General features: G+C 44.7%; 1 protein-coding gene across 3 annotated transcripts; it reads right to left on the bottom strand.

Annotated features, from left to right (window-relative positions):
* Positions 1 to 443: 443 nt before the first annotated feature.
* On the bottom strand, positions 444 to 26,888 carry LOC117966225 (midnolin-like). 3 transcript variants are annotated; one of them, XM_059014348.1, is made up of 8 exons: positions 26,626 to 26,888; positions 21,670 to 21,898; positions 19,632 to 19,719; positions 19,177 to 19,245; positions 9,481 to 9,933; positions 8,617 to 8,734; positions 8,016 to 8,333; positions 444 to 1,895 (listed from the first exon to the last, which is right to left on the bottom strand). In XM_059014348.1, exons 2-8 carry the CDS (start codon positions 21,888 to 21,890, stop codon positions 1,633 to 1,635), a joined length of 1,530 nt encoding a protein of 509 aa, XP_058870331.1. In that variant the 5' UTR covers positions 21,891 to 21,898; positions 26,626 to 26,888; the 3' UTR covers positions 444 to 1,632. The 3 variants fall into 3 exon arrangements, with proteins under 3 accessions (XP_058870331.1, XP_058870330.1, XP_058870332.1); XM_059014347.1 differs by lacking the exon at positions 26,626 to 26,888 and adding an exon at positions 22,090 to 22,492; XM_059014349.1 differs by lacking the exon at positions 26,626 to 26,888 and adding an exon at positions 22,090 to 22,489 and having other exon boundaries at positions 19,183 to 19,245.
* Between the last annotated feature and the right edge of the window lie 245 nt (positions 26,889 to 27,133).

The following is a 27,133-nucleotide window of genomic DNA, read 5'->3' as shown; positions in this document are numbered from 1 at the left end:
TGCCATCGTGACTAATATACACGACAGATGCCCGGAGATGCTGGGCTTTACGGTTTAAACACTCATGGCAGTTATTTACAATCAGAATTTATGAAGTATAGCCATTGCAATGAGATTTTTGATTGAATTCAGTGTTAATGCTTTGTTTGCAAGGCGGTCCCAAAAGGAACCTGTTTGTTCAGCTTACCCATGGAGCAACAGATCCTGACAGACACGGATTCTAACCTTTGAACTCACACCCGCTCCTGTCCTGTCCGTCTCCATTGGGTCTCTGTTCCAGTATTGGGGTTTCATTATTTTTTAAGCATGTGATTTCCAACCATAATGACACAATGACAAGGTTCTCGGCTCGCACGTGACAGATGCAGGGAGTGTGACAAAGGGGTGAGTGAACGCTTAGCTAGTTTCATACTGGCTCATTGGTAAAGTTACAAACTATGGTATGAGAAAAAAAAAGTGAGATTTAAAATTAATTTGTTAATAAATGGCTTAAAACTCAGCCATACAGAGTTCTGTTTTTTAAAAACAGTAGGGAAAAAAGTACAAAAAAAACCAAACAAACAAATATATATATTCATATATATATATATTTAAAGTCATGATTTGACACCCTTCTAAAAGCACTTTATGTATTTATTTTTATTTAATATTCAAGGTTATTGTTAAAGACAGGGGTCCCGCTGATATCAATCTCAGTACCTGTCCCTCTGGTTTAGTTTTTTGTCCTCAGACAGACTCCATACTGAAGCCATTGGGAAAGTCAACCCCTCTCTTGGCCACCCATCGGCATTTGAAAAATCATAAAAATGTGCAAAAAACACGTTTATGTTTGATTTTGAAAACCTGAATGCTTTGTGAACAATGCTACATATTTGTTTAAAAAAAAAAAAAAAGTATTTGTTTGTGTCCGTTTTTTGAATTGTGAAGATCCCATGAATGCCCAGTTCAAAGTTGAGTAAGTTCAGCTGATCACAGTTGGAGACTATGCGCTAACAGTGCACCTCTTGGTACAGTTCGTCCTAGCACAGGCATTAAAAGAGAGACGTGCAACAGGTGCCGGTTATCAATCCACTGTTCTACTGCGCACAAGCCACCCTCCAAGTGATCATCCACGTCCATTGTATTGTATTGTATTTCTGTAAGGCAGCCATTTTTGTAGTCTTTCAGTCTTTTTGTAGTCCTTTGTAGTCCCATCCAACCCAAACAACAAGAACAAGAACAACAACATTAACATCAACATCAACATCAACAACATCAACATCAAGAACAACAAGAACTGGTATTTCTTTTTTTTTTTCCTTTCTTTCTTTTCTGCCGTCTCTAATTATACATTATTCGAGAATCCCAAATATCACGACAACTAAGCAGGTCCGCCCAGTCCCTCTCAAGTTCCCCACTGTCTTTAAACATTATGAAAAGGGGTGTGGGAGAGGAAAAATCAACAGATGGTTCTTATGGAAACTATGGGGGAGGGGGGGTGGGTTGGGGGTGCGGGGGCCAGGTCGCTGAATTCCGAGAAAAGACCAAAATCGCCTTCCTTAAACCATCACATTAGAGATGACGTGCCTTCCTTTGTCTCTCCATCTCTCTCGCTTTCTTCTTTCTTGAGGTTTGTCCCCCTGCTCCGCAGCCTCACACCACCACAAATTCGGATTTCATGTCCGCCTTGACGTCCGGCTTCCACAGTGAGTCCTCGAAGTCCATGTCCATGCTGCCCTCGCTGGACACGCTGCTGTTGCTGTTGCTGCGGCTGGACTTGCGGTTGGGCAGCCAGTGGTAGGGGCCACGGGAGTCACGGCGAGCCTTCCTGCGCAGGCGCTTCTGCTGCATCAGCAGCTGCAGACGCTCCACCTTGCAGCGCGTGGCGCGGTTCTCTGTCTGACGCAAGCGGTCGCCTGAAATAAAAAAGGGGGACAAAAAAAAACAAACTGTCAAGCGATGCAATTCTACTTATTGTTTTCCCTATCTTAGAACCCCTCTCCCCCACCCCCGATCACATCCTGAGTCACGTACGTTTGCCAGAAGGGGTGGTCTTTTTTTTTTTTTCTTATCAGTCGGTTTGTTTGCTGTAAAATATTTAAAAGCCAGCAATGGTCCTTGAAATTCTTATCACGTGACTGTTCAAGGGCAGAGTAGACAAGGCCCCGACAGACAGAGAAACTCTACAAAGCCCCGACACCATTAAATAAACAGGGCTGCAGCCAGAGGCATGCTTACTGAGCTTTTGTTCTTGGGCAAAATGATATAGAGGAAGCCCTCCGATTAAAGAAGATAGTTCTTCAAAGCTGCCAAGGCAGCTTCTAAAACAAAAACAAAACCTCAAGCATAAATCCCTTTTTATTTTTAGATAGATTTATTGATGTATTTGATTTCATTGACGGAAGCCTGTTAGTCTGCTGTGCTAGCCTCAGGAAGGTGGAATTAAATAATCAAATAGAGCTGGAACATTAACTGCACACACACACTATCTATCCATCTCACTCACGCAAACACAAACACACGCACCAAGCTCTTAACTGGGATCGATGGCAAATTAAAAACTCCTATTGATTGAACCTGAGCCCCAGTGCAGCCATCCATCTCCGAGGGCGAGGTTGCCACTATTGGCTTTCAATAGAAAACGCAAGCAAATGGAAATTGGGAACTGGCGAGCAAGCCTCTCATTGCTGCTGTGCCACAACTCTCACTGAGCCCTGGCACTGCTCCTGGGGGCCTTCTACTACAGTCAAGAGTACTGGGCTGTTTCCACTGCACAAGACAACACAGTGCCATGCATTTCAACACAATATGCAATTCACACAGTGCTATTTAAAGAGATTTCTGCAGGACACAAGCAGAGAGAGAGATGCTTACAGGGATTTCCAGGCGCCATTTACAATCAGAGGTAAGTTGGCGACACGTTGTGACTAACTACCCCTCTTCTCTTTCAGCGGTGCCTTACTGAGCACGCACGGGAACGTGCAACGATCACTTCATCGCAAATTACAGCCTGTGGAGATCGAACCTCAGAGAACCAAGACCTCTGAAACACACAAGGCATGCTTCACCCCACCCCCCACCCCCGTCTCTTTTATTAAAGGTGGTATTGATTTTTATTTGATTAAAGTTGTGGCAGTTCATGCCAAATCAGCACAAGTTTAAATCACATGAAAAATCAATACCGCTTTAATAAAAGAAATTGGGGGGGAGAACCTGGGGCATGTTGTTGACACAGTGATAAAATAATATTGTGTCCACCTTGCTGAATGTATTACAAAATAGCCGGTAATACATATTATATACACACACAATCATATAGGTGTATATCTGCAGACATATCTACATGCATATGTTATGCATTTAGGTTTTATTAATTGAAAGCAATTGGATCTTGATCATCAGATTAAAGTCCCCTTCTTTGAGGACTTTTGTGCCATTCAAAAACATAGTAGTTTATATAATGGTGACACTGGATCCTATCCCCCCCCCCCCCCTCCCTCTCCCCTTCTGTGTGCAAATCTGTGTTGTGCAGCCAAGCCTTTGTTCATGTCCAATCCTGCCTCCCTCAACCCTCCCATGCATGTTGCAACCCAGCTCTGGCCTCGCTGTTATTTGAAAAGGTTTTTTTGGGGGGTGGGGGGGTTCACTCCTGACCTCCTGACCTCCCTCATGCATCACCACGCAAGATAAAAAACAGCGAAAATGGTTTGAAAGCGACACAAGCGAGATACAGCAGCAACGTCAAAGCATTTGAATTGCGAACTGCAGCAGATCCAGCCTCTTGCTTGATATTACTAGGCTTTGTCAATTTTCCACAGGGCTGTCAATATACACCACCAATAAAAGTTTAAGGCACGGGATACGGACAGCACACTGCCAGCTCCTACCCGTTTCAATAGCCCTGCTTTGGTAAAAGGCGACTGGGAGCTGTTTTTAGACAGGCTTATTTTTACAGCCCTCAAATCCTTGAAAGCCTCAGCAGCTCAGAGCTAGGGGCCTCAAGCAGGAGAGCGAACAAAAGAGGAGGTTAAATAAACCACAAAAGGTGAACCCTACCCCCCACCCCCAGCCTCTCCTCTCTAGCCCCCCCCCCCCCCCCGCTCATACAGGCAGGCTGATCAACGGCCAATGCACTGCTGCTGGACCCCCAGCACCCCCAAACACAAGAAAGAAAGAAAGACAACACAGCATAGCTCAGGCTGTCAGTGCTAATCTAATGCCTTCTGTCTGTAAGCGTGGGCGAGAGAGAGAGAGAGAGAGAGAGAGAGAGAGAGAGAGAGAGAGAGAGAGAGAGAGAGAGAGAGAGAGGAGGAGACACATGCAAATAGCAGGATCCTCAGATTCCTGCGGGCTCTTGCAACCACAGCTGCCAAAAAAAAAAAAAGAACACCACTAGTGGGGGGGGGGTGGGGGGGAGGGGGGGCACAGAAGCAACCCCACTGCCTCCCCCCCTTCCCACATCAACAGTGGTTTTATAGCCGAGGTAATCTCTCGCCCTGCTGCAGCCAAAAGCATGCAATACAGTGTGACGATAGGAATCCCTGACCCAAAACACCCGCACAGAGACAAAGAGGATCTGAAATTCAGTACAGCTTTCCCCTAGCCCCCCTCCCCATCTCTCTCAGCACACCCGTCGGTCTCTTCGACCTCAAAAGAAATGTTTTACTAGGAACGGTTATCTTCAAAGCAGTTGCACAAATTCAAAACTAACAAATATATATAAAACACACAAGCTCGCTCACCTAGAGCCAATCTGCCACCTGTACAAGTACTGCTGTCTACTAACACATAGGTACAGCGTGCTAATAAATGAATAGTGTACACTATGGGAGGCCTTAACTTGCTTCCTTAATGATCTGCTAAAAAGAGCTTTTTGAAAGTGCCAGGAGAGGGGGTGGCCTCTCTCCGGCTCAGCGAACGCTGCTTTCGCTTGCATTTTGTGTCACATCTTTCTCCCAACATTAAAAATAGAGACACCATTTCTAGATTTTGGTGACCAGTGGGGGAGACTCTCCACACATAAGCCTTGTTTGAGGCTCATTGTCGGCCGATTCAAAGCCCCTCTAATGCTCTCGTGCAACGCCCGCTGAGCTCCTACTGTCGTGCACAAAGCGTGAGCCCAGTCAGCTAAAAACTGGGAATAAAGAGAGGGAGCCACAGATCCAGGCAGACTGGGTACAGTAACTCGGAGCCTTGCCTCCCTGCACCACTCTGCAGCCTTTTCACTTTAACACCAGCTGCTTTCAGTAAGAATAGAGTTCTTATAGTTTCCACTAGCCGTCGCTACCAGCTGCTTTAGGAACCCCTAATTAACCCTGGATTACCCAGTACGACAATACAACAACCCTCCCCCAAACTCTTCAGTGATATTCTTCTTTTGAATAAGCATGGTAAATCTGGTAAACGCACGGCAGAAACATTCGCTTTCAATGCCTAAAATGGGCCCCTAAGTAGTCCTGTACAATATGCAAAAGCACAGATTGGAGAGATCTGAAACTGTCACGTCAGAGGAGGCTGGCAGGAAGAGAACCATAAATCACAATTTTTTTTTTTTTTTTTTTTTTTTTTTTTTTTTTTTACACTGTCAATTTCCTTCTTTGGTCAATGGGAACGAGAACTGAAAACACCACACACCCTATGCAAAAAAAAAAAAAACTATATTGTTCGATTTTTCCACTACTTGAAATACAGTCAGGGTTGTTTAGTAAGTGGCTGCTGGTTGGTTTCAAAGGGTAGCTGCTGTGTGCTTGTAATTTCAATGGCTTGAAATAGCAGTTAAAAGTTCAATTTAAAACAATTAGCTGCTTATTATTATTATTATTATTCTCATTTACAAATCTTTCTCTGACCTGAAGCTATTTTGCACATGAGCAGAAACGCTCTTAGGAAAGCTATTCATCGGAAATATGTCGTGCACTTCTGTCGTGTTTCCAGGACCCCCTTGTATAAGAGATGGCAGATCAAATATCACCATTGAGCATCTGCCAGTCACGATACAGTTTCGAAAAAAGCTTTTTAAGAAACCCAAGACACCCCCATCCTCCTTCCACCCCACACCAATTGATTTCCCAGTACATTTCTTTAGTTTTCCACGTGCATGTTTAAATTAGCAGCTGCAAGGGCCTCTAAAAACCCTTCTTCAGCTCTAATCTGCTGAACTAAAGCCTGCAAGTTCTGACGCTCACAACGGACTCGCTTGCACCAAAGCTGTGCCGGCAGACTAAACAAACAAAGGGATAAGAGGAGAGGCGGGGGGGGGGCAAGTATTTACGAATTCCACAATTTCGCAACCACTCCCTTCCCTTCCTGGCACAAACAAGATGAAATGCGCCTCTCGCACCCCCACTCTGGCTACAGGCACACACACTGCTTCCTAATTAGCTTCATGGCAGCGCTTTGTATCACTCTGGGTTACAGCTAACCCTAGTTTGAAAAGGAACCAAAAAGCATGTACAAAATTGGAGGGCTGAAGACTGAATCGTATTAGTGGGATGTTTAAAAACAGCGGAACACTGTCCGAAACACACATCGAAAAGGTTAATGCATTTTAGAGGAAATGTCAAAAAATCTGTAGGCAGCCGGATATATAAAAGCAGAATTTTATGAATGGGAGCTCAGAGCAGGGTTATTTCCCCCCCCCCCCCCTCGACTCTCTCTGAAATACAATGCACATTCTCTCCAGGCTCCCTTTCTTTTTGGATAAATCTTTTCTATTTAAAGCAGCAAGGAACACAGAGTGCTATTGAGGGCCCAGCAGTTTGGAAAGACGTGTTTCACAGATGAGGTTAGAGTTTTGGATCGCGCTCGAGGAAAGAGTGGGCCGCCCCATTGACTGGACTGTTTTGGATAGAAAAAAAAAAGGCATGAATTATTTAAAGCGTGTGGATCTTGTTTGACGGAAAAAAAAATCTTTTTTTTTTTTTTGTTGGTGCCAAAAAGAGAACAAAAAGTACAGATTCAGCACACACAGTGCAAGACAGGCAGACGTAGCATTGTACAGCTTTCTGTATCTGTAGAGCACGTCCGTTGAGTAACCCTTTCTTGAGCAGAGAAAAAAAAAAGGAGATTTTAGACACAGGAAATAAGCCGACATCTTTTCCTTTGCCTTGAATGCCATCACCTTCACATGTCAACGCCCGTGCCTGGCAACCAACGCTAATTAACAACGATGTGAAACTAATTTGCCTTCCCCATCTCTCCCAATTAACAGTTTTTAGATAAAAGATCCCCCGGTTTCTGTTTGAACTCTGGTATCAGAGCGAACACTCTTTTCCCCTCCTTTTAATCTCGAGAGTGTGACAGATCGAGCCTGTTCTCCAGAAAACACCTCCACCCTCGACAAGGCAAACAAAGCAAGGCCTAGCGGTGCAGCGTGACAACTGAAGCCTGACAGAACAGGCCTGTAGAGTTAGTGCCGCATTCCCAAGGTGGTGCTCCCCCCCTCCCCCAACACAGACAGCCCCAACCCCCCTCTACAGAACCGCTAGCAGACTCTCCAGCTGGTTCAGCTCCTTCTAAATTACAATCCACATACACTGCTTGAATTTAAACTGCAGTTGCCATTGTATGTAAATCACATTTAAACCAGTGTCATGTGATTAACAATCATGACATACAGCAGGAACTACAGTGGAAAGAGTGGCAGCACTGTTTGGATCGATTTCACCAGCCACACACACACACACACACACACACACACACACACACACAGCCTCTTTCCCTTAAATCACAATGCTGTATATTCAACCCTGCTATAATGCCTTTGCTTGCACATACTTCCAAATTCATTCCTCATCCATGTGATCAACATCATTTCTTTTACAAAGGCACATGGAATGACTATGTGTAATTCAAGCCACATGGATTAACAGGGGCTGAATTCAAAGTCTTACTTCAGAACTCAGAGGAAGTGTGTAAGATATTCAGGGGTTATTCCTGTAGTGTTCCATTGGGAATTCATAATGAATTAGGTGGCCATTATTTTCGTGACACCATAATAATAATAATAATAATAATGATGGTGGTGTGTGACTCACCGCTGGGCTTGCACATGCGGATCTGGCTCTGGCACTGCAGGGGGTGCAGGCTGGGCTTGCTGGCGCTGGGCACTGAGGTAGCTTTGGCAGAGAGGCTTGCGGAGAGGCTGGCTCCCCCGGTGGCAGGGGGAGAGGGAGGGGGGGAGGGCACGGGCGAGGCAGGGCTGCACTGGGTCTGGCAGCGGAGCTGGGTGAGAGAGGGGGGCACGCCCTGGTAGTGCCGAGTGGCGCTCAGGAGGTCGTTGAGGATCTGCAGGATGGTGCCAATGTCCCGTCGCGGCCGACCGGTGCTGTCCTGACAGTTCGGGTGCAAAGTGCCTGAGAGAGGAGAGAGACAGAGATCATCCATAACTATTAAAACACTCGCTAGTGCGTTTGGAGATACTTAAATAAAACGTAATAAATTCAAATGAAAACATTTGGACTTGTACTCGAAAGATTTGTCATTGAATTTATTGAGAGAGAGAGAGAGAGAGAGAGAGAGAGAGAGAGAGAGAGAGAGAGAGAGGGAGGGAGGGAGGGAGAGCTCAGTTTCAGGCTGGGGTTTTCAGTGGGGAATCGGGTCAGAGAACGGGGGTTATGGGGTTCTGGTTCGTCATACCTGAGAAAGTTCCTGAGAAGACCCCTGGAGCGTGGTTGACGAAACTCTCGATGATGGCGCCAGGTTTGCGGGACCGTCCCGGGCTGGTAGTGCTACTGGTGCTTTTGGAGGAGTCAGTCTGAGAGAGAGAGAGAGAGAGAGAGAGAGAGAGAGAGAGAAGGGATTAGGGTCCTGTTTGTGAAACACATGTCCGACTGTCCTGAAGATTGCATTGCTCCCCCGGACAACGTTTCTTTGTGGCTTGAAGTTTTAATTTAGCAGGGAATTAAAATGACATTATCAGGGACAACAGAATAAACACAGTGGTGTGGAGTGCTCCAGTCGTTTACAGCAGGGAGGCAGGGAGGGTGGGAGGGTTCTCAACCGTTCGGCTGCTATGGGACACTCGAAACGCCCTGTAGCGCTCAGCCCTGTTGGGGAGGAGTGCTTGTGGTGGGGGTCCGGGACTTTGGAGCTTCTGTTACTGGGCGGCTGAAATTCTAGATTTCAAGATCAATAGCTGATAATGAAAGCGAAAGCTGACACACAGGAGGGGCTGTTATTTAAAACCAGGGACAGGCTGGGGCAGGCAGGACTGTAACACGAAGACAGCAGGGGGGCTGCTGCTAAATACATTCGGGAGGCACAGAGAGTATGCTGTGGACTGTGCCGTCGGCTTCGTACAAAAGGAAGTACAAAGAGAAATGGTCAGTTCAAGCTTGCGTGTGTAAGAGACAGAACACACGTTTTCAAAGAGGCCACCTTTGTTTGAATCACTGACTACAGAGGGCTGTTTATAAACCAGTAGCAAACAAAATGGTTTTGCTTATTTTTTTTCCGGTACATTAAAAACACATATATAAAGAAATGGAATAGAGGCACTACCTTGGTTTTTGGTTTGCTGCTTCGCGCAGTCGTCTCTGGGCAGGGGCTGGCTGCCGTGGCGCTGGCGGGGGTCTCGCCCGGGTTCTGCGACTGGAACATGCCCGCAGAAAGCGGGGAGGGCCGGGCTGGGGGGCAGTAGAGGGGGGCTGCAGCGGGAGAAGAGCTGGGGGGCACCGTCTGTCTGGCGCTGGCTGGGGTTGCAGTGGCAGCAGAGGGGGCAGGGTGTGGGTGAGGGTGCGAGTGGGGGGGGTGATGCCCGGTCCTGGGGTGCTGCCCGCTGCTGGGCCCTGCTGTGGACGCTCCACCCTCCCCCCTTGTGATGACGTGGCGATGCTGCGCTTGCTGCTGTGCCCCGGACTGCTGCGCAGCCAGCTGCAGCTGCACGAACATCATGTGATCGCCCACGCGCAGAGCCAGGGTCAGGGGCGACCGTCCCGACAGGAAGTCACTGACCTGCGAAAGAGGAAGGAGAGGTCAGCACAAGAGCGCTCCGTTTCAAACCGGTTTCACCACATTACTCATCGCTTTCATACACAATGAGTCACTTTTTCTGAGAGCTCGATCAGATATAGATCTCACAGCCGAAAACTAGAAAGACGGGCTTGAGCGGATACACGCTAAACCACGACAGGCCAGAGCAACGAGGAAGGTGTTTTATTCAGCGCAGGGCTGCCTTACATGGACTCTATGCATCAGTAATTGGGCTGTGCTGTGGGATCCTTTATCACTGGCATCACAGCTGCAAGGCAAAGCAGACACATCCAGGTGGCTGGCTAGCATTTCACAGAGTCTGGAAGCCATCCATCCTTTTACAGGGGATGGGAGGACGAGAAAGCCCCACCCCCACTTATGCCTGAACTTAGCAGTCATTCAGAATGCACACAAAGAGTGCCCTTCTCCCTGGCTCCCTGCCTGAAAATGAGGGCACAGTTCCCCCTTGCACACATTATACCGATTGTTCTGACACTGCAAGCATAAACAAGCCTGCCTATTTTAGGAGAATCTGAATGGAAAAAGAGGCCATATTTAGTCACCAGCAGAGGCCAATGCTGGTGCACACAAGCAGTCGCTATGACAAGGAAACCCATCTATAAAGTAAATTTGCATGGCAGATGATTAACCAACTACCAAACCGGCAACCAGACGTTTAACCCCCTTAGCCCTAGACTATTTGACAAAGTGCTATCAATCTGCAAAATCTACCAGCCTTCCAGGGCAGGGAGGTAGCCATTAGCCCAGACTGAGTGTGCTTGAGGTCTGTAGTCCTGTGACCTGGCGTTAACCTCACAGATTCATGCATGGCCTCTCTCTCTCTCTCATTCTCTCTCATTTGTATTGATCCTCTCCTCTGTGACCTTTCCGAGTCATTGGTGCGCAGCTGTGTAAACGACCCCCGGAAACTGAAATACCCAACGCTGGTTAGGGCCGCGCAGCTGCAAATGAGCTTCCCTGAATTTTTTTTTTTTTTTTTTTATTTAATAAAAAAAAAAGGGGGGGGGGGGGGTCCTTTCCTGCCACCCCCAACCCATGGAGATAAAACAGATGAAACAAAACCTACAAGAAGAAACAAAACAAAAATACTTTGTTCCTGCACTCCCAATCTATAAACGCTCCAACCAGAATATATTTCGGTTGTGTAAATGCCCATTGCAAGAGATCACTTCAAACAGCTCCCACTCCCGCCCCCTTGCCCTCACGGTGAGAACACCCAGGGGAAACTCCTGCCTAAAAGGTCACCTGGTATTCATTAGTAGGATACATTGGGGGCCACCAATAGGCAGGAGAGAGGAGGTCTCATTAACTTTCATGATTAACCTTTTATTACAAAGGGGGTCTCTTGTTACATGGGCGTCTTGATGGTGTCAGCTGAGGTTACAATATGCAAACGCACCTCGCCTACAATGCAAGTTATGGGGCTCTTTCCAAACCAGCCCCAGCCCTGAGTGATGTCAGTGTTAAATCTGGGGGCTGGGTTGGGTTTAAACTTTACACACTGCAGCCTACCTCTCCCATGACTAGCGCGGATGATTCAACCCAACTCCCCTCCGCACTGTGAATGCAATTCATATTAAGAGAACATGCGGGGCATCTAGAACACACCACAATGGTTTATCACACTGAACGCTGCTACATGTGACGGAGATACGAAGTAGATTCCTGCTTCGAATAATGATTTTTGGTTTTGTTTTCTGGTATGTGTGGGTGTTGAGGGAAACGGTCACACGGAACATCCCTGATTTTCACCTTGTAAACGCAGAGCAGCAATCAGACAGCAACTGAATAAATGTTAAGAAGGCGACTTTAAAAAATCGCTTCTAATTTGTAGAAACGTGGATTCTTGCTAATTTAACGATTGCACTGGGACGAAATGAAAATGTCGACACGTGCAAATGAAACAACTGATACCGGTGCTAAATACTACACTGTCAAAGGTTGTTTTAAATAATTTAAGAACCCACAGAATCGCATTCATTTCAAAATGCGCACCAGTGTTTCTGATCCTCTAGAAACAACCCCAACTGCAACACCCCCTTTCAGCTCCATGTATTTTTGTGATAAAACGGAAAATGGTACATTAAAGCTGTATTTGACTGAATGATCTCTAATGAGAATATCCTGGCAGGTGAGCAAGAAGCAGCAGCGAGGAGGATTTTACTGTTACACCTAAAAATATATATATATATCTGGGTGCAAATCTGCTTCATCAGGCTTCTAAGCCCTCTCCAACACATGCATAAATGCATGCATGCATGCATATACCCCCTGGGGCTGCAAGCAAACCGCAAACTGCACTCCAAACTAATCAGTCATTCCTGACAGCGCAAATCAAAAGGGAATAAAATGCTCAGCCCATCTGCCCTGGGATGCTAGGCCTACCTACTGCAACGATACAGCCCACTGCCCCTCCCATCTCCCCACCTCTTAACAGCAACACATTCCAGGCACATCCTCCAGTGAAACTGCCGGTAACCCTTTCAGCATGTAGTCAGTTGGAGCCATTGTCTCCCTCGCCTCCTCCTTATCTACCGCTCACAGCCATACAAAAGGTGACTGGGGTGTACTTGGGACCCCCGTTAAAGGGGGTGTGCATTCAAAGATTTATACAGCCCTTTACCGGTTTTAAATGTTAAATGAACCTAGTCGTTCATTCACAAATCCATATATAACACAAGCTAAATAGACCTCATACAATGCATCGTTCCTAGTGCCGGTAAACCCGCGAGGCTGTACGCAACGGGAGCTGCTGGCCGGTTAAAAGATACCCCAAGCCCTGCCCCCCCCTTCTTTCCCACCTACTCTTAAAAAAAATAGCTTTATTTTCTCAAACCTCCCCACCCCGGGAATCTCTTTGAAACCCAAGAAGAGGTCTTTCCGATTCCCCTCGGCCTTTCTTAAAACACAACATAAAAGGAAAAAGACCAGAGAGATGTCCTAAAATGATATATTTATATATATTAAACCTGTATATAGATGCTGATGAAGAATCTTCGCTTATTGGTTACTGAAGACTTGCGTTCCAGATGTTTTTCTACCTAGCCGTCTGCAATGCTGTCTCGTTTCTTACCCTCCCCTGCTGTGTACTAGGACTCGATGTTTGATTTAGACATTTTTCCCTTGCATAGAGGCTGTCTCCTGTTAGCCTGAGGGATAACGCTGAAAGCCTCTCCGCGCTGGGTACCCACCCGCACTGCCCGCCTGCCTTCCTTCAAGCTCTGCTAATAAAGGAGCAGTGCAGCCATGGAGCAGGGAAGGAGGGGGTGCTGGGGAGCGGGGAGGGGGAGCGCTGCAGTCATGAAATATTCAGAGAGAACGCGCTGCAGGCTTTTCAAACTTCACACAGCTGACAGTTTTATTTATTGGGGTCCCTGTGGTTCAAGAAACTAATTTGCAGGCATTCTACCTTTCCAGAGAGAGAGAGAGAGAGAGAGAGAGAGAGAGAGAGAGAGAGAGAACAGTGTGCTGCATTCAAACAAACACAAAAGGAAGGGTTGGGGGGGGGGGGAGTGGGGGTAGAATAGGTGGTCTCAACTATAACTGTACTGAAAGAAAAAAAATGCCTTGACTATGGATTGGGTTTCACAGCGAGGGCTGAATGAACCTGCATTGCGTTTGTTTCAGTTTTCAGCAAACCTGGCCCGACCCCTTTGTCTGTTTTCCACATCCTTCCTTTTACGCTCCTAAGTTCGTCCTAAAGTGGCCTAAATAAGAATAGAGTGGAAAGATGTACAAACGCATTCAGCGGCTCCTGTGCTAATTGGCTCCATTAGGCATGCTCTCGTCCTCTTGTTTCCAGATGCACACCCCCCCCCCCCCCATCCTAGTCACGATGCCAAACACTTGAGCCACAAAAGCCACCGGCGAATCAAAAGGCCGGCAGTCACGATTCACAGATAGAGTGCTCACCTAGCCCTACCTCCCCCCTCCTCCTTCCATCGCCCCCACACTCCAGCACAAAGAACACCACAAGCTCCACATGCAGGCACCTTGAGATCGGCAGCCGCTGCACAAACACAGGAATGCATTAAAACACACAAAACGCATCCCAGGGGAGAGAGAAGGCACTCTAGCTTCAGCGCTCCATGCCTTACATAGAAAAGCAGCAAAAATAACCAAAGAATAAAACAGGGGCTGTGTGCACGAGCGTCGGCTCTGTGCTCGTGCGAGGTCTACACGATTCACTTTGCTTAAGCAAGCGTGTGTCTGTGCGTGCGTGAGCGTGCTAGAGCCTAACAAACAGCCAGGTTAGTTTTATTGCACAGCTGAAATTCTGTGCGAGTAGAATCCGACCCGTCCATCACGTTTGTGAAATAAACACAAAGGATGCGAGACAGAGTCCTGGAACGGAATCCATTTTGACTCGCTCATTTTGTCTATTTTCCCTTCCCTTTCGCAAGAAAGATGTGCAAATTACACACCGGAGAAAAACGCCTTTCAGATTTCTAAAAGGGCTTCAACAGCTCTATTTTGCAGCAGGGGAGGGACGTGGTCAAGGTGTTCATTAGGTTGAGATGAGACTCGCAGTGTTCTCAGAGCTGTGCAGTGCTAGTGACTCAGCGGTCCTATTCTCTACCTGGGCTGTGCGAATAGTCTTACATAAAGGAGGTGACACATTCCTCTTATTAGCGCCCTTGTTGTCAGCTAAAAATATTCAGGAACAAAAAATAAACTTGCACATCTACATGAAAACTAAAATAGCCAAGGCTATAAACTGCTCGGTTCTGAAATGCCAGAGTGCTCTTGGAGGCTCAAGGCTGGAATTCATATTCTACCTGGGGTTGAATTAAAGACAGCCTCCGCACTCGCTGCGCCTTGCACTTGTGTGCCTATATATATATATATAAACAGATTCCTCCTACGACTCCCACAGTGCCTCTCCTGCATTGATTTACCAGGAGATTCTTTCCAGTCCAAAGTCTTCCCATTTGCGTTGCAGATGAGGTCAGAGTTGCAGGAAAGTGCGTCTGATTTTGTATTTATAGCACGGCATGTGGAAGGAGTTTGTGTGCGTAACGGAACTGAATTAGCAAGGAGCAGAGGAGTAGCAGCACTTAACATAAATTAACATAAAAAGCGAGATACAAGAGAAATCCCAACTTGCAACATCAAGTCTGCCAGGATATTTCTACAATGCTATCTAAAAATAAATGTGCTGACCAATAAACCCTAAAACAGCAAAGTCAAAGAGCCCTGACTCACACCATTACCCCCACTGTCATTTTCCCTGCCCGCAGCTCATAGTACAGTACAACCTGTTCTATGTGTTCACAGAAGTCTGGATGACTCACGAGTACAATGAGGAGCATTCCGATAATTCCATTAGCACACGCAGGAAGGGCGTTCTCTCCCTGCTCCCTGCTCCCTCTCTACCCTCAACGTCCTCATCAGATACCGCGAGCCAGATCCTCGTAACAGGCTCAAGAAGGTCAGCTGTAACAAAGGTCCACCGGGGCACCCAGTTTTCCTTATTCTGTTTTCGATGAGAAGTTACTGCTTGTGGAAATTTCAGAACGAGTCTATTTGCGAACAGCACCTCAGATTGCTTCTAGAGCAAGCCTCAAGCCTGCGCCGGACCCTCCCTGAAGGGCTCAAGCTGTTAATACAATAATCTTTCAGCGCTTGTAAAGGGTTCCTTATTTACCTTGAATGCTACCCCACATACAACTGGGGTACTGGCAGACCAATACAACATGCCACGCAAATCTCAAAGCTAATCCACCACTTGCAACAAAACACAGGAACAACTAATCCTTGCTCTTTTTAATTTTTATTTTTTTTACCCTTGAGCCATTTCAACTGTAAATCAAAGCGCTTTGCTTGTTTAAAAAAAGGAAACAAACAAAAAATCCGACGAGGGGGGTGGGGGTGGGGGGCTTTAGCAGTGGATTAAAGCTTTCTTCCTTCATCCCCAGTTAATGTTTGCGCTCCCGAGTGGGGAAACACAGCAGGTGGGTCCCAGGCTTGTTTGCATGTCGGAGGCTATGATAAGGGAAAGGCAGGGGGGTATATTTTACATAGATCCAGCAGTAGGCAAACAAGGAAACACGCAATGCAACCAGCAGGCATTGGGGCAGTCAGACAGCTGCCAGTGCAAACAAACACACGCACAATATTTCAGATAAGATTAACACTTCCAAGCACCTCGCCTCTCTCCTACACTGCACAACGGGTTCTGTGTTTAAAACACAGGTTTTAAAGTCGGTACAGTCCTGCACCGAAACTTTACAGCGATGCCTCAATCAGATAAAACACAGGTCAGCAATTCAGATACGACTCAGTAGGAACACACGGCTCCTACTGATTTACAGATTCACGAAGCGTGGGTCTGTGACACGCTCTGTGCACAATAATATTAAGAATTGACTCAAACATATAAAGCGCAACACGTGTTTTTTTTTTACGCTAAACCAACCTGTATCTAGCTATTTCTTCTGGCTGTCTAAATGCAAAACTACAGAAGCCCTAACTATACACGGTGCCCAGAATAGCCTACAGTTCTTGCTCATTTCAAATGTTTGAATAGGAGACGCAGAATGAGAATCACATATGAGTAATCCAAGGTATAGCTCCACTTACAGCTGGGTTTTGAAATGACAGGCCAAGACAGTCATCCGACATTTATTATAGAACAGCATTTTAAAAACTCAACAAATGAAGGTAATAAAACATACAATTCATAGCCCAGCCTATGCCACCCTCATTCCCCTCAGCCATACCTATAGCTAACCCCTTTATTGCCAACCCTACCTGCTGGTAGCTTCAGGGTACATGGTATTATTATGCATGCTTGGCAGGGCTGTGTGAAACAATGGGCTTTGTTTTCTTTATCTTGTGGAGAGCTCAAGTCACGCGGTGCAAGCAAATCCGCACTATGAATGAGAGGAGAGCGAGTCTGACAGCACTGCAGCCCTGCTCTGATCTCTCACAGCAACGGCAGGATTTCCAGTTTAAAGGTATCTGCAGGAAGCCGGGAGGCCAGGGGGGCTGGAGCTCAGCTTATCAACTCTGTTTGCAGCAGCAGCTTCTTTTATTCATTTTTTTGGGGTTTGTTTGTGACTTTAAAAGGTCAACAGAAACATAGATTTTTTTTCTGGTCTGCACGTACCGGTACATATTGCAGAACGTCTGTATAATGTAGTATCATTATCCTAGCCCCCTTCATTCATTTAAGCAGTTATACTATATGGGCAGCAGTGTGGAGTAGTGGTTAGGGCTCTGGACTCTTGACCAGAGGGTTGTGGGTTCAATCCCAGGTGGGGGACACTGCTGCTGTACCCTTGAGCAAGGTACTTTACCTAGATTGCTCCAGTTAAAACCCAACTGTATAAATGGGTAATTGTATGTAAAAATAGTGTGATATCTTGTAACAATTGTAAGTCGCCCTGGATAAGGGCGTCTGCTGAGAAATAAATAACAATACTCATTTTCCACCTGTACTGGATATATATATATATATATATATATATATATATATATATATATATATATATATATATATATATATGACAGAGGGGCTGTGCTTGCAACCTATAGGAATTACTTATTTGATCAAACAAAGTCTCCAACGTCCCATCAATAATAATAATAATAATAATAGTAATAATAATGTAGGGTGCATGATTTTAGTAGGACACTCTGATGTAATATTTGCATCACCTTCTGAATTCAAAGCTGTTTATTATTTTTTTTACCACTTTGTAAAAGTGGGTGTTAAAGTTAGGTGTTAAAATCGGTTATGAGAAAAGTGAGTCACCTGTGACTAAATAAATACAAATAATAAAAGACAGTGTGAAATAAATCTACCGAAACCTAACTGGATCCCGTAAATGCAATCTTAAAACACAGATTACTGTGCTGAAGTTTTGTTTTTATTTTATTTGTATTTCACAGCTGTGAACCGAATTCTCGGTTCCCATTGCGATTCTGCGCTGTGGTCAAGTGGAACTTCTGAAATTATCCTAAACAAAGCTGTGCAAAATCTAATCCATTTCCTCCTTTTCACACTAGAACAGCTGGTCCTGTTTTGTGTGTGTTTGTGTTTATATTTTGACACACCATACAACTATAAAATAAAAGCTGGTCCTGCTTCCAAACTCGCTCTAATGGTCTAGCGCAATGGTTAATGTATATTTTATTCTGTTAAAAAAACAACAACTTGGATTTTGCTTCTTTAAACTCCAATTGACTTCAAAGCCCAATACAGAATGGTTTATAAAAAACCCAAACCAGGTCATGTGAGAGGAAACGTCTTAGTACAGCTGCTTGGGTTAAATAATTAAAACTGAAAACAGGAGGTTAGCAGAGTTTGACTCAGCCCTTGAAAAAGCAGGCTGGACTGCAGCCAGGAAAGCTACACGCCTAACACCACACAACACTGTTCGTGTACAGATGGCTGTCATTCATCTTTAAAGGCTCGATGACGCATTTCCTCTTTGGTGAGGATTTCGTTGGGATGAAGTCAAGGGCGGGTTGGTTTAGTTTTGCTCCTTTCATCTGTCCAGGCGTATTGCTACACCTGCGATGCACCCCCGCACAAAAAAACACCAGCGGAGAGAATTTAACAGATAACTCACTTCCTGTACCAGCGCGATGTCACAAATCTGCTAGAACACACACATTTTACACAGGAGCAAAATCTGTGTAAAAATATATCATACAGTGTTGACAAAGCTAGAACTTTGAAGTTAAAGAGAATGAAACTAACGTTAAAATGGAAAAAAAAGGTCGCACAGAGGCCAAACATTTCTTAACTTGAAGCTGTTCTACATCGCTGGGTCAGCACTGATGTTGCCATGAGACCGTCGCGAGCTGCTTAAAATCTGCACGCATTTGACAAACTAAGGGCTTCTACAGCTTTAAAAGGGACAGAGAGATTACAGCTAATGTACCGCATCGTGCGTGCACCCCCCTCCCTCATAACCGCTTGAATGCAAATTCCACAGACGCGCTGTTTTTTTTTTTGGCCAAACATGCAGCTTCTCAATAAATCATCTTCCCTCATTTCACTTAAACATTCCCTCAGCATATTCCACATAATAAAAAGCCTCTCTTCCCCCAGCCTCTTCTGAATTTGAAACGCAAAACTAAATGCATACAGTAGTGTGGTACATATCCATAGCCGTCAACTGCTGGTTTGTATATTCTTTATAGTATTCAACAATTTTAAAAAAAATAATAATAATAAAAATGAACACGTACACGTACCTGAGTTTCTGTTAAACTTTCCAGCGCTTGCATTACGGACTGTTCGGGTCTTGACGCTTGGGACTTCATGGAGCAAAGATAAAAAAAAGACAAAGAGGTCATTGACGCTGGCTGCCTGCCTTCTCTGACGCACACGTCGTTTATGTCTGCAGGAAATGTTCTGAAGACTGCACTGGTTTGAGAGGTCTGGTTACAAATGTGTACCAGCATGCCTGGTAACTGACAGCTGTTAAAACTGTGCAAAATGGAAACGCACACTATTGTGCTGTTTGATATGAACTCTGCAAGACTTGAATTCGCCCCCTCCCCTCTTGGCTAAGGATTAAGAGTCAGGGGTTGAACTTCACCAGCGTTACAGGGTTCAGTAACAGAAGCCAGCTGTGAATGTGAATAGCATTGCACACACTGTACCATGGCTGCATGTATTAAATGGGGAAGAGAATGCTCACCATGAGACCGGCTTCCACTGTTGGGACAAGTGTTAACTTGCTACCATCCGTTATGCCAAAGTCTTGAAGCTTTCCTGAACTCAGCCGCCTTAGGGAGAAAAACAGGTAATTCAATAATAATTATTATTTTAAAAATAAAAAAAGTACAGCGTGCAAACGAGTGCGCAGCTACTTCTCTTGGCAGTGTCTGTATTTTTTTAAATAGAGCACAGTGTTCTTAGCGAGCAGGTGACCCAGTGTCTCCACCGATGGCAGAAACAAGGAAGACATTTATAAAAAAATATCTTGCTTTAGTTTAGCCGCCTCAGGGCTGAGAGACGTCAATGCATGCATGAGAAAATACATTTAAAACCACACATCATGTGCTCTGTACCCCCTCGCCAATTAGGCAGATGGGCTGTGCATGCAAAGGGTTAAACAGAAGAAACAGACCGTGCAAGGCCAATGGAAAAAGCCGCACACTCGCTGGACCGCAGCGTAGCTCACAATGAGTAAGGCCGTGGCATTTCAAAGAACGGCTGTATTAGGGGTTTCGCTTTCACAACTCCGTACACTTTAGTAACGCAGGAAACGACCTGCACATTCTTAATGTCGCATTTCAGATATACCGTTTCCAAACCAAGCACCTTGAGCTCGAGACCCCGTTGCTGTTTTTTTTTTATTCTCATTATTGAAAAGCGAAAGCGACTTCAAGACCATTTTCATTTGGTCAGCTGCGTTTTGCTTTCGTTTGAAGACAGGGAGGGGTGGTGTGTGTGTGTGTGTTCTAGAAACCGGGCCGCCATATTATTCTGTGTGCATTAGGTCCTGTTCGTTGTAAAAGTACACATTCCTATTCATGAACGAGAGGACCGGCAGTGCCGCTCTCCTCATCCCAGAAGCACGAAGCAGGGCTGCCTGCCAGGACTCCACTTCACCTCACACAGAACAAAGAGACTTCGAGAGGAGCGGCAGCTACTTGGAAAGTGTTTTAAAATAAGTTGTGATTTGGAGGCGAGAACTGCAGGGGGGCAGTTACAATCGCCTCTCTTTAGGATGATAAACAATGCGGCGGTTATTCTGGGTCATCCTGGTTCACAAAGCGCCGCCCCCCCCCCCTGCGTCTTTCTTTGTGTTGTGAATAAAAATAAATCAAGTTTTCAATTGGTCTCTGCTATTACTGTACACACACCTGCTGTGTTGTCGATCGTGAACCTGTGATCGTAAAGTCAGCTCTTATGAATAGCCATCTTTCGAGCGATTAGGCAAATTAAAGCGACGGTGCCAATTGTCCAGCGCATTGGTTTGCGCTATTGTAATGTAAAGATGGTGAGGGTGTAGGGCTATTGTTTTACATTAAGAGATATTATGAATCAAAGCTCTGCGAAATGAACCTCATTCAAGTTTATTTTTTAAATCTTCGGTGTTGGATTATTATTAAAAACAAGACTATTCGTATTAATAGTACAAAAAAAAAACTTAAATCAAAGCAAGATTTGTTTTTTGCACGAGTATTTGTAAAAGGAGAAAATGATATATATATAGTTTTTTTTTTTTTTTTTTTTCAACATGAAAATCTGTTTCGCTATTGTCAGCGCGTTCTCACGCCAACACGCCTCTCACAGCAATCTTGAGGCCAGTGCTGGAGTGACGTTGAGGGGTGACTGCGCTCCGCTCCAGTCCTCGCCCCCTCTTCACCTCCTCGTCGCCCTAACCTTTGCACTGCAGCGCAATATGCACGCACGGCTGTAGATCTGTTCTATAACATTGCCCCCTTATTACTAACGTAAAACCCAAGCCTTTTCTGCTCTAACACAACCCCATCCATAGAAATGCACAATGCAACACGGATTGCCTCTGCTTCATACACAAGTGTCTACACTATCACAATCAACATTACAAACAAACCCTTGCACGGTGTATCTCATGCATGGTTGCATTGTTACCACCGACATCTACACAGCCCAGGAAAGCCCGTGTAACATTATAAGCAAGCTAGCAATGCAGAGCAGTACAATGCAGGCATGCTAGTAGCCGCGCTAATAATAGTTTCACTCACGTTTCTTTGTGCAGGAGCGCGAGTCTTTCTTTCGGGACTTTGAGTCTCTGCGATAATCTCTTGTTGAGCCCTTGTACCGTCTCCTCTAAAGGGACGGTCAGTTCGAAGCGGGTCCCGGTAGTGGTGTGGATGTACAAATTCATGGGCGGCTCGTTTGGGATGGCCTCACAGGCGGTGGCTCCTCGGCTGCTGCAGCTCCTGGTCCTGGGGTGCTGGTCCATTCGCTGACCTGGGTTCAAGAGGCAGAAGGGTCGCGGTCAGAGGGGAACGCAGGGAGGTTAAAAAAATAAAATAAAAATAACAATGAAGTCAGGAGATCTCACAAGATCCACGGTGCTTGTTCTGTTGTGTAATTCTATGTGGAATAAAATAATAGAAAATGCTGGATGTCCGTGTCCTTTATATATCTATATGTATCACCTTTTAGAGTCTTCCTTTCATCTGTAGGTCAGTCGCTTGCTTGTGAATCGTACGTCCGGACCAGATGTAAAACAATAGATGCGGCAACAGTAACACGGATTCCTACAGAATAGCGAGCCCTTGATTACGTAATTTCACAATCCGTATTTCAGATGTAAAAAGAGGGAAAAAAAAAACAAATGCGGAAGAAAATAAAAGCTGTATCTTTTGAATCGGTGGTGAGGGTTTTTAAAATGCCTGGAGCTGTAAGCCTCCTTTTTGTAACAGCCTGAGATCAGGTATAGGGGTCTGTGTTGCTCTGCGCCGCGTCCCCGCAGCTGTTCAGAGCTCCGATGCAAAGTCAATAACCAAAAAATTTAACAAAGTATCAACGTTCAGCTTGGGTAATCCACGCCCACCAGCCTATAAACGCAGACAGAACGCCCAGACACTTCACTCGGCCAATCAGCGGACACTCTAAAACACCCACGTGGCGGTCCGACACCGCCCCCCTCCTTTTACCAGCACCAGCTTTGTCACCAACAGCCAATCGGCTTCCAGAAGGGCGTGGCTAAAAAGAGGTAGTCTCCGCCTACTTGAGGCAATTTCAGGCCATTCATAATGTATTAGAATCACAAAAGGCTGTCCGAGAATAAATGCGATCGCCCTTGATGTCTTTTAGATGTGTATTATTTGCGATTTAAATAAAGAAAAACATCATGAGCGAACGCATTTAAATAGCTCTCTTCCTAAGCTGGGGAATTACTAATGCATGTTTAGATTTGTAATTACATTGGCTGCCTTTGTTTTGTTGGCGCAGCTGTCGCAAATGCATGTATTAATTTATACTATAATAATATAGCGCTAGCTCAGCTGGGCTGGAATCAGAATGGAACACTAAAATAATAATAATAATAATAGTAGTAATCCTTATGCGATTGCATTGCTTTGCCCGTGCCATACAATTGATCCTGACGCCAGCATTTTATATTTGTGGTGAATTATTAAAAGCCTCCTCGCCTCCGCATCTTATGGAAATAGCCGGTTAATGAGCCCTGTACTCCCGCGTTGCTGTGCAGCGTGGAGTGCTCATGCTGGCGATTAGCAGGCTTTTTAAATTCGGACATCGTGGCTGTAGTCAATAAATAGCCAGGACTGAGAAGTTCCCACGCATTTTAAAAAGGTCGGCGTTATAAAGCGTGGCTGGCTGTTCCCCTTTCGTTTAAAGTTAACAGAGGTTTCGTTTTCTTCCTAACAATACGAATTTATTGGCACGATGCATGCTGCTGAAGAGCGGCTAATAAATGCAGTTAAAATAGCACTCACAGAACAGACTTCTGCCTGTCTTTAATCGTCCTGGTTTACTCTCTCAACCAGAGCGCCCTCTAGTGATTACTTATTGCATTAAAGGCTTATGAATGTGAGTGAGCCACCTGTGTTGGCTATTTCAATGAACTTTAGTTTCCATTGCTTCTACAAGCTCGGTTAATTGTAGTTGCTTGCAATCGTTCACCTAACATTGGTAATGCACGACCTCGTATGTTTATACAGCGCCACACAAATATCAGCGGAATCTCAGTCATTCGCCCAGCCAGGTGTGCACACTGAACACAGACAACGGGCACAACAAAGGCAAAACAAGAGATCTGGCTTGTCCTAGCAACCCACACATGCACTGCGCCTCACCCAATACAGCGCAGTGTGTACACTACTGAAGTCAAAGGCAGCCAGGTCAATGCAGTCTTGTATTTTGCAGCGACTTTGCAATTCAGTGCAACGATTTGCACATCGACTGACTGTTAGGGCTGCAGTATTTTGCAGTCTACACGGCCGCAGTTCTTACTGCTGTACCGGCACAGAGAGTACACACACGGGCAACGAATCAACAGCGAGCGAATTGCAGAACGACGCGCTCGCCCTCTGGTGGCGAACAGTGGGGTCGCAGCGTGTTCTTCCATATGTTTGGCGTGCCAGGCGAAAGGCACACCTTTGAGGTCACGCTGAACTCCCACAGGTTTATTACCAGATGTAAATAGAAGGGAACATCGGATCCTCATCGGATAAAGCTGTAAGAATCTTAAAATGTCAGCACTGATGCACTCCGAGCAGCAAAAGCGGTTTACAAGTACTATGAAAAACACGTGCGCTGAATACACAGGACTATTCTGAAGAATGTTGACCCACTAGATTAAGATCTTTGTCAGAATGCAATTTTTAAAGATACAGTATAGTTTAGCCTTTAAAAAAAAATACCAGGAGTTTATTAATGTTTTTTTTAAAAAGCTGACCAATGCAAGGTGACGAACGACAGCAACCTTACAAATGGATATATATATATATATATATATATATATATATATATATATATATATATATATATGTGTGTGTGTGTGTGAGCTAAGAAGATACTGGCCTGTTTTTAATCTGTGTGTACGAGCGCCTTACTGTATGAGGCTAGCAGCTCCCTAGCGTACAGTAAGTCTCTTTGCTAGGACTTTCCCAGCCTTACAGACTCATCACACAGGATAAGTCGTTAGTAATCATGACCGTCTTCTTAATCACGACTGCTAGTGCTGTGTGGTAACACACAATTATAAGGGTGGGGTAAGGGCAGCGACTCACGCAAACTGGCCATTGGTATAGTTAAGCGCTTAATGGTCCAAACTGGTTGAGACGGGAGCGCCTCTATGGTGTTAATCATCTTTTAGAGTTTTCAGTGACACACACTTTAAGATTATATGGGTGACGTAACTGTGACCTGGATTTAAAAAAAAAAAAAGTTACAAAAATGCCAACTAGGAGATTCTATAAACATTGGTTCTCAATAACCCTTATACCTCAACATCACATTTAATATGTCCGTTAAACATCTCATAGCATCGTTTTACATGCAATTCAATATTATTATTATTATTATTATTATTATTATTATTATTATTATTATTATTATTATTATTATTATTATTATTATTATTATTATTATTGTTAATAAACACAGTCTCATAAAATCATAGAATAGAATACATTGCTTTGTTTGCATTCATGAATGCAGTGTAATATCAAAATACCGTAAATCTTAAACAAAAGCCAATTCATTTTTTTTTTGGTTTTTTTTAGCGTTTTGCCTCAGGTCTTTCCTATGGAAATTGCGCCTGTTCTAGCATGACCGAGCCTGAGGCCCGGGAATGCGTGCCAGCGCCAGCTGCACACTGTTCACAGCCACTCACACACGCCTGCCAGAATGCCTCGCTGGCACTCGATATGAGGCGGTGTAAGGGATGCGCGTCACCGGGAGACCAGGCTGTTTACTATGAGGTGTATGATACAGTGCGTCGCCCGGTGTAAACGCGAACCCCGGCCTAAACACTAAATACAGTTTCCAGGTTCAAGCGCCTCTCTCTCTCTCTCTCTCTCTCTCTCTCTCTCTCTCTCTCTCTCTCTCTCTCTCTCTCTCTCTCTCTCTGATTTTGTTGCATCAAATATATTCCATTTGAACATTAAAAAAAAGCTTAAAACATGAAAGTGCAAATGTATGTTTGTATATTTTGAAAATTGCATGATTTAATTATTTATTACCAAACTAAATCACAGTACTGTACTAAACCGATAAAGCATGCCAATATTAAAAAATATAAGACGATAATACTACTACTACTAATAATAATAATAATAATCATAATCATAATAATAATAATAATAATAATAATAATAATAATAATAATAATAATAATAATAATAATAATAATATAGCTCAGCGGGTTCGCTTCTTTTCTAAGTGTGCAGAGGCACGTTCTGCATTTCGCAATGCTGCTCAGTATCCCGGTAAGTAACCTTAGAAGGACTGTGTTAAATATTAGCATAAGCACATTGTGTACCCGGAAAGGCGTCCCTGGACGTCAGAGAATTTCCTTCAGTCCGGGGAGCGATTACATAACGTCCTAAGAACACGGGTTTCAACTGCAGTTGACTCGGTTATGAGTCCAGTGGGTGCTTATTTCACAACGCACATCCTCGCACTGCGTGCATTTAGCTCAAGTTAACATACTGCAAACTTTAAAGACAGCCAGGGAGAAGAGAACCAGTTATTGTGCATTACAGTGTGGATATGCAGCCTGTCTGATAGCAGTACTATGCTCCGAGTTTTTATATAAGCATAGTTTACACGAATCAGATTGCAATATACATCACAGCATAACATGAATTAACAAGATGGTTTGGTTCTTGATGACGTCATAATTTTGCATAATGGTTACCAGTAAAACCAGTAGTACGAACTGGCTATAACTTGTGACCGGTAGACCTGAGACCAGCTCTAAACTGGGAATCCAAACTGTCCGGTACCGACTGGTGAGGGTGGTAGCGTTCGTCTTAGTCACAAATCTGTAATAACATACATTATAATAAGGAATAAATAAATACGTGTTTTAACAGGTTCGACACCACGCCAGTATAGCATTGGAAAGCTGGATAATCCACCACGAGGGGGTCTTTAGTTAAGTTTTCTGTTCTTGTATTACACAGTGACAGTACATATAACATGTTGTTTATTGAACTCACCCAATTTAAACAAGTACAACACCTCGTTAACACCGAGGATTGTGTAAAGGCTTCCACTTAGTTGAGAGAATAGAAAATAATAGCAAGTAAACAAAAAAAGTTGTTAAAAAGTTTGTCAATATAAGTCCTCGCTGTCGCCGTGAGTTAGTCCCGTACTCCCGAGGTATGATGTCAACACAAATCCAGTTTACCGGCTCAAGTGTCCCAGATATCCCGGTCTCTAGAACAGACTGACTGCACGCTCCGGAGGTGGGACCGTTTATAAACGCGTTCGTACTGCTGGGTGGAGATTCTCAATCCTCAATCTTGCGGTTTGCAAAGTCCTCTGTGTCATATAAGGTGGCGCCAGTTTAGTTTCACCTCACACAGCGTACTCGTAAAGAACGGTAGTGTAAAATAATATCACGTGCAGAATTATTTTCTTGACGAGCTGTGCAGACTTTGCACTATTTTTTTGTTGTTGTAAAAACAAAGCCCAAACTAGGAACAAAACTAAAGTTGCCCTAAA

The sequence above is a fragment of the Acipenser ruthenus genome, chromosome 47 (assembly GCF_902713425.1).
Source record: "Acipenser ruthenus chromosome 47, fAciRut3.2 maternal haplotype, whole genome shotgun sequence".
Taxonomy (NCBI): domain Eukaryota; kingdom Metazoa; phylum Chordata; class Actinopteri; order Acipenseriformes; family Acipenseridae; genus Acipenser; species Acipenser ruthenus.
The sequence above is the reverse complement of the archived record's forward strand: the minus strand, read 5'-3'. Positions and strand labels throughout refer to the sequence as shown.

Excerpts from the sequence above, each read along its gene's own strand:
- LOC117966225 (XM_059014348.1), bottom strand. The coding sequence starts at position 21,890 with ATGGACCAGCACCCCAGGACCAGGAGCTGCAGCAGCCGAGGAGCCACC. Across the intron at positions 8,334-8,616 it reads CTTCTCAGGAACTTTCTCAG|GCACTTTGCACCCGAACTGT; the intron begins GTATGACGAACC and ends CTCCTCTCTCAG. Across the intron at positions 1,896-8,015 it reads CCGCATGTGCAAGCCCAGCG|GCGACCGCTTGCGTCAGACA; the intron begins GTGAGTCACACA and ends TTTTTATTTCAG.